At 44.6% G+C, this 12166-nt stretch overlaps 1 protein-coding gene across 2 annotated transcripts in view; it reads right to left on the reverse strand.

The window, feature by feature from the left end:
* AKAP12 (A-kinase anchoring protein 12) overlaps positions 1-12166 on the reverse strand; it is a 101090-nt gene that overhangs the window by 24570 nt on the left and 64354 nt on the right. The window contains exon 1 of one of the 2 annotated variants that reach the window (XM_068550745.1): positions 1285-1667. The exons of the other annotated variant lie outside the window; for it this stretch is intronic. Coding sequence (XP_068406846.1) covers positions 1285-1309 — 25 coding nt within the window. The 5' untranslated portion in view covers positions 1310-1667. Of the gene's footprint in view, positions 1-1284; positions 1668-12166 lie in introns of those variants that run through there. 2 annotated transcript variants of the gene reach the window in all.

Below are 12166 nucleotides of genomic sequence, written 5' to 3' on the forward strand. Positions count from 1 at the left end.
AAGGCAGAAAGGAGGAGAAAACAGGCAGGTTCCTAAGGATTCAGGCTGCAGTACATTAGCATTAGAAGATCAAATGACAAGCAAGAGGAGCTCTGAGTACATTCCACAAGTTTGATACCTGTAACTAATTTGCTGGAGGTAGGTATTAAACATTATCATTCACACTCAACAGCCAGATTTCTAGAAAGCAAGCTTAAGATCATACATTTTTATTATTCACTGCCCAAATACTGTAGCCTGTTAGTCACCAATTTTACAGTAACTATGGCTTTATTAAAACCACCACACAGGCCTTTCTCACCTTCTGAGATGGGCCACACTCTGTCCTGTAGAGTGTGTTTCCCTCTGAATAAATCCGCTTCGTGCCTATCACTTTGTCTCTCACTGGATTCCTTCTGCGATGAGACATCAAGAACCTGAGCTTCATTAAGCCCTGACACCAGGCAAGACTCCAGCCCCCATGACCTTCCCTGAGTTCCAACGGGTGGATTCGAACAGTTGCTAATCAAGGAAGGAGCAGCCAAGAAACCATCTGAGGCAAGATTCAAGGGACCAGAGAAGCTCCTCAAGATTAGGAGACCAACCACCTGAGACCCTGCACGCACCCTAATCTTGTCAGCAACCCCGCCCCTGAAGTATCCTTATAAAGCTCCTCATCAAATTCTGTGTCCCGCGTTGGGACACAGTTTTTCAAGGCAAGACCTGCTGTGTCCCCTTTTGCCTGGCAAAGCAATAAAGCTATCCCTTTCTACTTCACACCCCCCCCAAAAAAAACCACCACACAAACCACAGCTAATATTTTCATCCCCTAAATGGCCAAGTGTACCTTCATTGCCAGTTCCTAATAAGCAGGTCAAAATGTCAAATACGGCAATTTCTCAACAACATGAATTTACCTTTTTTTAATGACTATAGCAAGCAATTAGGCTTTCACAACCTATTTTCAAATTCACCCCAATCTAACATGCATCTGTTGGGGTGGGGTTGTCGTTCCCCTCCACCAGGGGAAGAGGTGCAACCCCTCACAAAATGCATTCCAGGTCTCCCCTGGGCCCGGGTCAGGAAGATTCCTGCAGAGGCAAAAAGAAAACGTTGGGTTTGCTGGGTGCCTGCTGAGCCGAAAAGAGAATGATCTTCTGATCAAAAAGTCAGCACAGTGAGAGCGTTAAATGCCCATCAGGATGTCCAGCCGCTGCCCTGCGGCCCCCGACCCGCCCATGTCCAAATGCAGGTTCCTCCACCTGCCACGGAGACAGGACACAGCTGACCCGGCTTCCGCCTTACCTGTGATGGCGATGATCCCCAGCATCTTGGACGGCGCACCTCCGAGCGGGGAGAGCGGCCGCCCTCGGCCTCTTCGGGCGGTTGGCTGGAGCCGCACGGGGTCTTGCCGGCGCCCCGCCCCCCGCCCCCCGCGGCGGTCTACGCTGTGATCGGAAAGAACGAAGCGCCAGGCCACCCTCGGAAGATCAGGGAGAGCCAGAGGTGCCTGCGGAGCTGCAGCCAGAAGCGGACGGAGGCTGCGTTTCCCTGGCTAATTATGCGAGGACCCACCCACCCATCCGGGCCGGCGGGCTGGGGGCCCGGGGCTGGGCTCGGCGCTCTCCAGTCATGTGTTTCGCTTTAAAGGAGAGGAGCCCTCCCCGTAGCTGGCCTCCGTTCGTGGTCAGTAAGGCTCTGCAGAGACCCAGGGAGGGTTTCCGAGTTGCTGGGATGAATAAGACCAGAGTCAGCGGCATTTTATCTAAACCGTTACTTCATTCCTGGCACCGATTTACTTCTCTGTCTCTTAGCTCTGAATATTACTTAAAGGAAATAACCACACAGATATTAAATTCCACTGCCATTTTAAAAAAAGACTGTGTTCTGTACCCTTATGCTTGTTTAGAGGCTGATGAGGTGCAAAAATGCTGTTTCCTTTTTAGCACCTATAGCATTTTATATTTTCACCATCTGCTTCTCACACAGGCACACACTCTGCACTGATCTGGGGTTGGCAACCCTCAGCTGTCCTGTTTCCTGAACTCTCTGAGAAGGGCTGTTATAAGGAGAACATGTGTCTTCAACACTTGGTCCAGGCAACTTTTTCGAAGTCCAAGTACTAGAGCCTTACGTCTGTTCCCCGCCCCCCGCCAAGCCGTGGTAGAAGTTAGTTAAACTTTCAAATCAAACTATGCCGTATTCCAATTTAGAGACACTATGGCATCTCTAACATACAGGCACACAGCATGAAAATCAGTCAGAGCCGACATTTAAAGTTCAGAAATTTTCGAGCAGCCTTAAATTTGTAAAATCTTTTTTTCACTGAAACTTCAGATTTGTTCTATATAAAGACACAGGATAAGTGAAAAGTTGGGGGGGTTCTTACGATTTTGACACACTATTTCCATTTAGGCCCTCCTGGGTTTGTTTCTTTTTTCATCCTTTTTATCACTTCATGCCTTGCCTGTCTGACCCCATTAGCACAGGCTCTCCCCCTAAGTAAACAAAAGAAAGGTTTTACTATTGCTTCTTTTCTTCAGGCAGTGAAGATTTTGTTCATCATTGCTCGGGGGCAGGGAGGAAGGTGGGGGGCTTGGAGTGGACCAGAGTGGGCACAGGAAAGAGGAGGGGGGAGGGGAACAGAATTATCAAGAAAGGCTAATAAGGGCTTCCCTGGTGGCGCAGTGGTAAAGAATCCGTCTGCCAATGCAGGGCACACGGGTTCGAGCCCTGGTCTGGGAAGATCCCACATGCCGTGGAGCAACTAAGCCCGTGCGCCACAACTACTGAGCCTGCACTCTAGAGCCCGCGAGCCACACTACTCCCACGTGCCACAACTACTGAAGCCAGCACGCCTAGAGCCCCCTGCTCCGCAATAAGAGAAGCCACCGCAATGAGAAGCCTAAGCACCGCAACGAAGAGTAGTCCCCGCTTGCTGCAACTAGAGAAGGCCCGCGAGCAGCAATTAAGACCCAACGCGGCCAAGAATTAAAAAGAAAAGAAAAGAAAAGAAAATGCTAATGAGGACAGACGTGTTGGCTGGCATGGCACGTAGTTGCTCCCTCTGGCCACCAGGGGGCGCTACGCACCCTATCAGGCCTACACCGAGCAAGGTTAAGGCGGCACCGCTGCTGGCAACCAGACCTTGTTACAGAAATCAGCTTCAGCCTCCATAGACTGGATTTCCCTCATGTTCCGGCGAACACCCAGCCTGGCCATACGTCCAAGTGGGAACAGGGAGTGATGTGCCTTGTCCTGAGGCCTGGGAGCTGATTCCCAGAGTGAGCCACTTAGCAGTTTCCTAACCTTTATCTTCCCTAGCAGAGTCTTCACTTTGGTTCACAAATTGCTTCAATTACAGTGAGGGTCTGGTGTGTGTGAAACGTTGCTGGAGCTAATGGCCCCTGTGCAGTCCATAGAGTTAAGGGGTCCGGGCAGCTCCACATTCCTCTCTTCCGCCACCTCACCCCCAACCCTCGAGAGCCCTAGCTGTGCAAATCATGGATAAAGCCGACCCTGAAGGCCGCATTTAATGTAGACCACTCTACATTAAATGAGTGGTCTACAGCCTTCCCAAGCGTGTGTATCGGCCTGGGCTACCTACGGGATCTGACCTCCCAGCTCGGCATCATTTCTCAGCACCAGCAGTTGGGACCGCAGATGGCTATCATCTGGCGCCACCTCAAATACACATATTCAAGTTCTGGGTGCATCCGTTGACTGTCACCTTGCTTGGCTGTGCCACCAGCTCCTTTCCTTTCTAAAAGTCCAAATTCTAACAATAGGACAGGCATCAGCTGTTCGCCTGAGCTGAATGGAAGAAACATCACTAGTTACAAATGCAAGGTCCAGGGCTTCCCTGGTGGCGCGGTGGTTGAGAACCCGCCTGCCAATGCAGGGGACACGGGTTCGAGCCCTGGTCCCGGAAGATCCCACATGCTGCAGAGCAACTAAGCCCGTGCGCCACAACTACTGAGCCTGCGTGCCCAGAGCCTGTGAGCCACAACTACTGAAGCCCGCGCACTGCAATGAAGAGCAGCCCCCGCTCGCCGCAACTAGAGAAAGCCTGTGTGCAGCAACGAAGACCCAAGGCAGCCAAAAATAGATAAATAAAAAATAAAATTAAAAACCAACAACATTTAAAAAGGTAAATGTATCGCTATTCAGCTTTGGTGCATAAACTTTGTTTCTTTTCAAGACATTGGTGAAGACAGTGACACAGCCTGTTTGATATTCTTGGAGTGGTGGTTTAAACCAGGAGGCAGAGCAAGGGATCACGTGGCAAGTTGTTGCCTCTCTTAGCAGACAGTCCTCCTTTGACCTCCATCCACCTTGAAGAGTAATCAAGGACAGGGCATGTGGCACGGCTGCCTGATAAGCCGCTGTGTGTCTTGGATTTACAAAGAAAGGTCATCAATCAGGATAAAAGCTGGAGTAAAGATCAGACTTGAGGTCAGTGTACAATGCAGGCAACTTTCTTTGGTTACTACTTTCATTCCCTGTTTGCTTGTCTTTGTTACATCAGAATTTTTAGAGGAAGACGTCATCACCAAAGCAAAAATGATGGGAAAATGTTTACCAATATCATAAATGGGTGGATGACAAAAAAAGTGTTTTCCCAAAACTTCATGGTTCATTCAACAAATATTTACCAAATTTTTGCTCCACGTTAATTATGCTAAGCCCCTAGGGATACAATTGGATACTGTCCTTCACCTCGGGGAGCTCAGTCTTGGGTGGTAGACACACCCAAAGGAAGAAGTAGGCATACTCCAGTTTAACCCACCTCAGGTAACATCTCTGCTAGCCTCTGAAAGGATGGGGGATGCGAGGGGATAGCCCTACCTGAGGCCCAGAGGAAGGCAGTCCCACAGAGGGCGGAAAGGCATGCCGGAACACAACATTTAGGGAATATAAGTGAGTTCTTTATAGCTACAGGCTCAGAGTCTACTCGGGGAGACCAGGAGAAGGGAGGGACAGAGGTGATAACCGGAAATGAGACAAGAAAGATTACATTGGAGGCCAGGTTATGAAGGGCTTTGAATGACATCTTAAGAACTTTGTAGCAAATAACCCAGTTTAAAAATGGATCAGGAATTCCTCAGCGGTCCAGTGGTTAGGACTCAGTGCTTTTACTGCTGTGGCCCAGGTTCAACCCCTGGTCAGGGAACTAAGATCCCACAAGCTGTGCAGCGTGGCCAAAAAAAGAAAGGATGAAGGATCTGAGTAGACGTTCCTCTAAGGCAGATAACACAAATGGCCGAGGAGCACGTGAAAAGATGCTCAACATCGTGAGCCATTAGGAAAATGCAAATCAAACCCCACAGTGAGATATCAATTCACACTCACTAGGATGGCTGTAATCAAACAGACAGACAATATAACAAAGAAAGGAGAAACTGGACCCTCATACGTTGGTAGTGGGAATGTAAAAGGTGCAGCTGCTTTGGAAAACAGTGGCGATTCCTCAAAATGTTAAACATAAATTTACCGTATGACCCAGCAATTCCACTCCTAGATATAGACCCAAGAAAAGTGAAAACCTATGTCCACACAAAAACTTGTACAAGAATATTGGTAGCAGCATTATTTATAGCAGGCAGAAAAGTAGAAGCAATCCAAATGTCCATCAACTGATGCATGGAAGAATAAAATCTGCTTTTCTTTCCAATGGAACATTATTCAGTAACAAAAAGAAATGAACTACTTATACATGTTATAACATGGAGAACCACTGAAAAGATATTGCTAAGTGAAAGAAGCTAGTCACAAAAGAGCACACAGTGACATATTATTTAATTCCATTAGGAACAGGCAAATCTATAAAGACATAAAGCGCACTAGCGGTTACTCAGAACCGAAGAGTTGGAAAGACCGCTAACAGGTAAGGGGGTTCTTTACGAGGAAATGAAAATGTGCTAAAATTGACTGTGGTGATGGTGGTACAATTCTGTGAATATACTAAAAACCACTGACATGTATACTTTTTTGGGCTGCATTGGGTCTTCATTGCTTCGTGCAGGCCTTTTCTAGTTGCGGCGAGCGGGGGTTACTCTTCGATGCGGTGCGCGGGCTTCTCATTGTGGTGGCTTCTCTTGTTGTGAAGCACGGGCTCTAGGTGCGCAGGCATCAGTAGTTGTGACATGTGGGCTCAATAGTTGTGGCTTGCAGGCTCAGTAGTTGTGGCGCACGGGCTTAGTTGCTCTGCGGCATGTGGGATCTTCCCGGACCAGGGCTCGAACCCGTGTCCCCTGCAATGGCAGGCGGATTCTTAACCACTGCGCCACCAGGGAAGTTCCAGACGTTATACTTTAAATGGATCAATTGCATGGTATGTGAATATTTCATTAAAGCTGTTTTTTTAAGAAAAAAAAAAAAAGAATTTTGTATGAGTTCTGGAGGCTGCAGGGAACCATTGGAGGTTTTAGAGCAGAGTTGGTGGCACAAAATTTGAACTGTGATTTAGAAAAAGTAACCAGGCAGTAATGACAAGGAGGAAGATGTTCTAGAAAGAAAATTGATGGAAACCGTGGTGACCAAGGAGAGGAAGGAGTCAAAAGTTACATCACCCACTGTTGGATGAAGGAAGGCAGCAGCAGCCACGTGCATCTCTGAGATCATCGGAATGGCATGAGGCAGGTGAAGTCAAAGGTCTGGAACCCTGAGGAAGAGGAATCTGAAGAAGGGCTCTGACAATGGACAGAGATTAGCGGCCATCAAGGAGAAAATGCCATCAGAAGTCCAAAGTGGAGAGGATTAGGAGATGGAAACAGTGGAAACAGTTGGACACAACTCACAAAGTGGTGACTCAGGATGAGAGCTGAGGAAGCCTGGCAGTCAGGGGAGGCTGGACTAGTGGACGAAACGCTGCAATAAAGACAAGGACCAAGACACCAGGGTCAGCACTGACACTATGTTCATTAACTTCTTCTTCTTCTTTTTTTAAAGGTTTCACATTTATTTATTTATTTATTTATTTATTTATTTATTTATTTATGGCTGTGTTGGGTCTTCGTTTCTGTGCGAGGGCTTTCTCTAGTTGCAGCAAGTGGGGGCCACTCTTCATCGCGGTGCGCGGGCCTCTCACCATCGCGGCCTCTCTTGTTGCGGAGCACAGGCTCCAGACGCGCAGGCTCAGTAATTGTGGCTCACGGGCCTACTTGCTCCGCGGCATGTGGGATCCTCCCAGACCAGGGCTCGAACCCGTGTCCCCTGCATTGGCAGGCAGATTCTCAACCACTGCGCCACCAGGGAAGCCCTCATTAACTTCTTCCAAGGAGGTGTGAGTATTTAACCCAAAATTGAGCATCATCGGGAACTGTCGACTTGGACTCACACCAAATCCAGCCCCCGCCCATCACCCCATCCTTCCGTTTTCTTTTCACCCCAGTTTTACGCTCGGAGGAAAATAAACCCAAACCCAGTGAGGTCACTTTTCCTCTGGCTGGAAAGGGCAGGTGAGATCTAAAGGAGCATCTATGCACTGTTACTCCTTTAAAATACTTCAGAGATAATCTCAGGTTGAGTTAGAAGCTGCTGCAAACTAATAACCATGAAGAAGATGAATATATACACTGAATTAAATTCATTGGGCAGGTTCTCCTGGGCTCAGTGTATTTTCAAGTCTCTGCTGCTCTGCTATGAACACAGACAAATACCAGCTAATTGGATTTTACGGTCCAGTTGAGTTGGACATGTTTGTGTAGACATGGTTATTTTGATTCAAAATCCTCAAGACAAATAATCTGAAGACTAGCTCCTCAAAGGGACTATTGTAATACAATAGAAAAGCTAAGGGGGATTTAAAAGTCACTTAACAAGATAATTTATCCAAAAAAAAAAAAAAAGAAAAAAAAAAACAGGCAAGGGGAAAATTACTAAAAAACTCAATCCAAGTAATAAAAGTGATGCAGAATAAGTTTATTTCTCCTCTTATTGAGTTCACATGTTTTTATATTTTTTGCTTTGGCAGTTCTGCTTTTATTAGCTATACCAAATGAAAGTATAGATTTACGTATGAAAATTTAACTGCTTGGGACATATAATATTTAAAGAACCTAAGTGTCCCAATACTAGGAAAATAGTACATTTAACTCTTCATTGGACTATCTGGCAAAACAACATGTTTGCAGCAGTTAATGACATGGAGAAATGCTTACATTGATAGAGAAAGCCACACACCTCTTTGTTCAGTATATAAACTATATATTCAACATAATTTTAGCTTTGCTTTCTAAAATGCATATATATCTGCACATATGTGAGGGTGAGGAAAAAAAGAGCCCAGAAAGAAAACTAACAAAAGCCAACCATAGTGGAATTATGGGCAATTTCTGCCCTGATATTTTCCTACACTTTACACATCTTCTACAACAACCTCTGTTACTTTCACGGTTAGAATGCAGGCACATTTGACATCCAGCTTGGGGTTGCACGGGGTGGTCCAGCACTGCCGGACTTTGAACATTAGAGCAATACCTCCGATTTTCCATTAAAAATGCAAGGCAGTCTAAACCATGATCAATTCCCAATCATGGAATATATAAACTAGCAAGCTGAAAGCAGATTAAAGTCAAAGTGTGATCTTTTAAAAATTAGGAAATAAGCAAAAAGGTGTTTCATTACCAAATTTGGTCAAGTATTTGCATAGATTTCAAATTCTTTCCTGAGTGCCTTGTGTTCAACTCTTCTATTCCTCTTAGGACTCTGAACTCTCATCTTTGGTTTAGTCTAAAAAAGATTCCAAAGTGTTGAAAAACTAGTTGCAGTTCTGGTTCTTCTGATAGCAATGTGGCCGGGGTAAAATATTCTTTTAAATCTCTGGGCTTCAACTGACGGGAGAATAAATACACCACCCATGCTAATGTTATTCTGAGGTGCAAATAAAGGTTAGCCTCAGCACTACTGAGTGTACTCTAAAAGCATAATAAATGTTAGCTATTGTGCTTACTTTAAACTATACATTCCCCCATGGGGTAAAAATTAGTTCATGGTTCATCTTACTCTTTATATATGAAGCACAGATTTTATATATATATATATGTGTGTGTGTGTGTGTGTGTGTGTGTGTGTATGTATATATATACATACATACATACTTAGATAGATATAGATATAGATATTACATAAACTGATATACAGTATATCTCTTCTATTAAAATTTTAGGTGGGGGGTGGGTACCGTTAGGGAAAAAAATGTCTGAAAAGACTCAGTGGGGCAGGGCAGCGGTAATGAAAAGAAGGTTGAGAAATACTGCTTTAAATATAGTTAAGCCTCATTTTAAAAATCCTTTGAAAAATACTTCTATAAAGAGCAAGAATGCCTTTTATCATCAGTTTCTCAGAAATGCATCCTAATAAGAGAAGCATCATCTTGCACTAAAAGTAATTAACTTGAGGCTCCCTCTCGATTTTTCAGAAGAGAATGAGACAATCTTTGATTTGTCTGAAGTCTTTCTCAAAAGGAGTGGGAGCGAGGGGCCAGCTGAAGGTTCACGCTGGGAAGAAATAATGATAATTACCTACCCAAGACCCACTGACATTCCACAGCTGCCCATCTGAATTGTGATGTGAACCCGTCAGCAAGCCACATGCAAGACTTCAAATTTTCTTTCTTTTTTTGGGTGCCCAGCATGACTTGCAGGATCTTAGTTGCCTCCCGGGCAGTGAAAGCGCCAAGTCCTAACCACTGGACTGCCAGGGAATTCCCGACTTTAAGTTTTCCGGTAGTCACATCAAAAAGAATAAAAATAAACACTTGAGGTTAATTGTAATATATTTTACCAAACCCAGTATGTCCAGTTACGTCAATAGGTACTCAATAAGAAAAATTATTAGGGAAATATTTTACATTCCTTTTTTGTACTATTTCACATGTAGAACACATCTCAAATAGGATCAGCCACATTCCAAGGGCTCAACAGCCACATATGGCCAGAGCACAACTTCTAAAACTACAAAAATAACTGAACATCCCTCCTTTATGCTAACTCATTTCCCAGTGACAATTCATGTGGGATCTTAGTTCCCCGACCAGGGGTGCAACCTGCACCCCCTGCATTGGAAGCGTGGAGTCTTAACCACTGGACCGCCAGGGAAGTCCCCTGCAATGACAATTCTAGCCCTGCTTCCATCTCCTTGCCTCCTGGACAGAAACAACCAAGCTATCCAATCACAGAACTGCCCTTACTTCAGCATCCAATCTAGAGATGACTCCTTTGTTGTCTCAGAATCATCCAGCATAAGCCCAAATCCTATAATAAAGTCCTCCCACCTCCCACATTACTCCATTACTGAGCCACCCATGCTAGAATCCTCCCTTGGTGCAGCAGACTAAATAAACCTAACTTGGTTTGACTACACATGAGTTCCTGCTGGTCTCTAAGTGGCAAGGAATTAAATTGCCATCGATAGATTTAATTGGTACATCTATCTCTTTCATTATCTCTTAATTTGAGTTAATATATTCGAATCTATTATTTTCCCAGCAACTTTTACTGTAATCATACACAATGGATAAAGTGCTTAAAATGACTTTTCTTTTTTTTTTTTTACTTAAAAGGTCAGCTAGTATATTTAGACTGGCTTCAAAAATAATTGCAAAGCAAAAATTTACACTTGCAGGAGTAATAAATTTATTTAACCTGTAGTCACGTGAATTAAAATTTACTTGTAAAGACAACTTTTCTACAAATCTAGAGTGTGATCGTTAAAAGTACATCTTTTTTTAAAGTCAAGGTAGAATTCACTGCCTAGACAAAGACCAAATTCTGAATGACAGAATTTACTTCTAATCCCTCCAGAAAACATAGTCCTGCTCACCAAAATTTATTGCATAAACTCCAAGGTCATGGGAATTCCCTGGCGGTCCAGTGGTTAGGACTCCCAGCTTTCACTGCTGAGGGCCCAGTTTCAATCTCCCTGGTCGGGGAACTAAGATCCCGCAAGCCAATCAGCGCAGTCCAAAAAAAAAAAGGAATGAATGTTTAGAACAAAAAAATCAGTTCTTAGAAATTAAAAATATAGTGACAAGATGAAATCTATTCTCGAGGACGTTCTCCAAGAGTAAAGAGATACAAACTAGAGAAAAAAAAAGTTTTACTTAGAACCATTCTAGAAGTTCTGAAATCTGAATAATAGTAATCTTGAAAAGAGAGCAAAGAAAAAGAGGGAAATGGAAGACATAACTTCCTGCAAATGAAGTGCATGGGTTTCTAGACGGAAAGAGGTCACACGAACCCAGCATGTTGAATAAGTGGATTCACATGAAGATCCATCATTGTTAGATCTTCCGAACTCCGTGAGATAATGAGCTATCAGAGGGATTAAGATCAGAATAGCATCAGATGCCAACAGTAATACATTTATCAAGATGACATTGATAGAATCCTACTGTGTTACAACACTGATCAGAAATTAACACAACTGGGGCTTCCCTGGTGGCGCAGTGGTTAAGAATCTGCCTGCTAATGCAGGGGACACGGGTTCGAGCCCTGGTCTGGGAAGATCCCACATGCCGCGGAGCAACTAGGCCCGTGAGCCACAACTACTGAGCCTGCGCGTCTGGAGCCTGTGCTTCGCAACAAGAGAGGCCACGATAGTGAGAGGCCCGCGCACCGCGATGAAGAGTGGCCCCCGCTTGCCGCAACTAGAGAAAGCCCTAGCACAGAAACGAAGACCCAACATAGCGACCAATCAATCAACCAATAAAAAAATAAATAAATCTTAAAAGCAGAAACCTACCATTTAAAAAAAAAAGAAAAGAAAAGAAATTAACACAACTGGGGGAACGGTCAGGGCCAAGATTTGACACGCGTGAGGAAGACATCACATTTCCGTACACTGAGCTTACTAAGTGAGGCCACAGAGCTTGAGGTGAATCCCGGGGGCTCTGCAAGAGGCTGCTTAGGGGCAAACCGTGGCTCTGCTAAGGAGACCTTTTCGACCTTCCACTTTATTTACAACTAACAATGACTTGAAAAGTGGGATTTCTCTTATTCTTATCTCTAGCTACTGTTATCATGTAAAGGCTGTCATCTGCTTATGATCATGTTGGGTGAAGTACCAAAAGGGTGACTAAGGATTCCAGCGTTAGAAATACCAACGTGCATGGATATTTTCTTCTATCGTTTTCATTCTATTTGGCAGTAGTTCCTTTAGCAACATCCTTGATAGGGGAACTCCT

Source organism: Eschrichtius robustus, chromosome 9 (assembly GCF_028021215.1).
Source record: "Eschrichtius robustus isolate mEscRob2 chromosome 9, mEscRob2.pri, whole genome shotgun sequence".
In the NCBI taxonomy this organism is placed as follows: Eukaryota; Metazoa; Chordata; class Mammalia; order Artiodactyla; family Eschrichtiidae; genus Eschrichtius; species Eschrichtius robustus.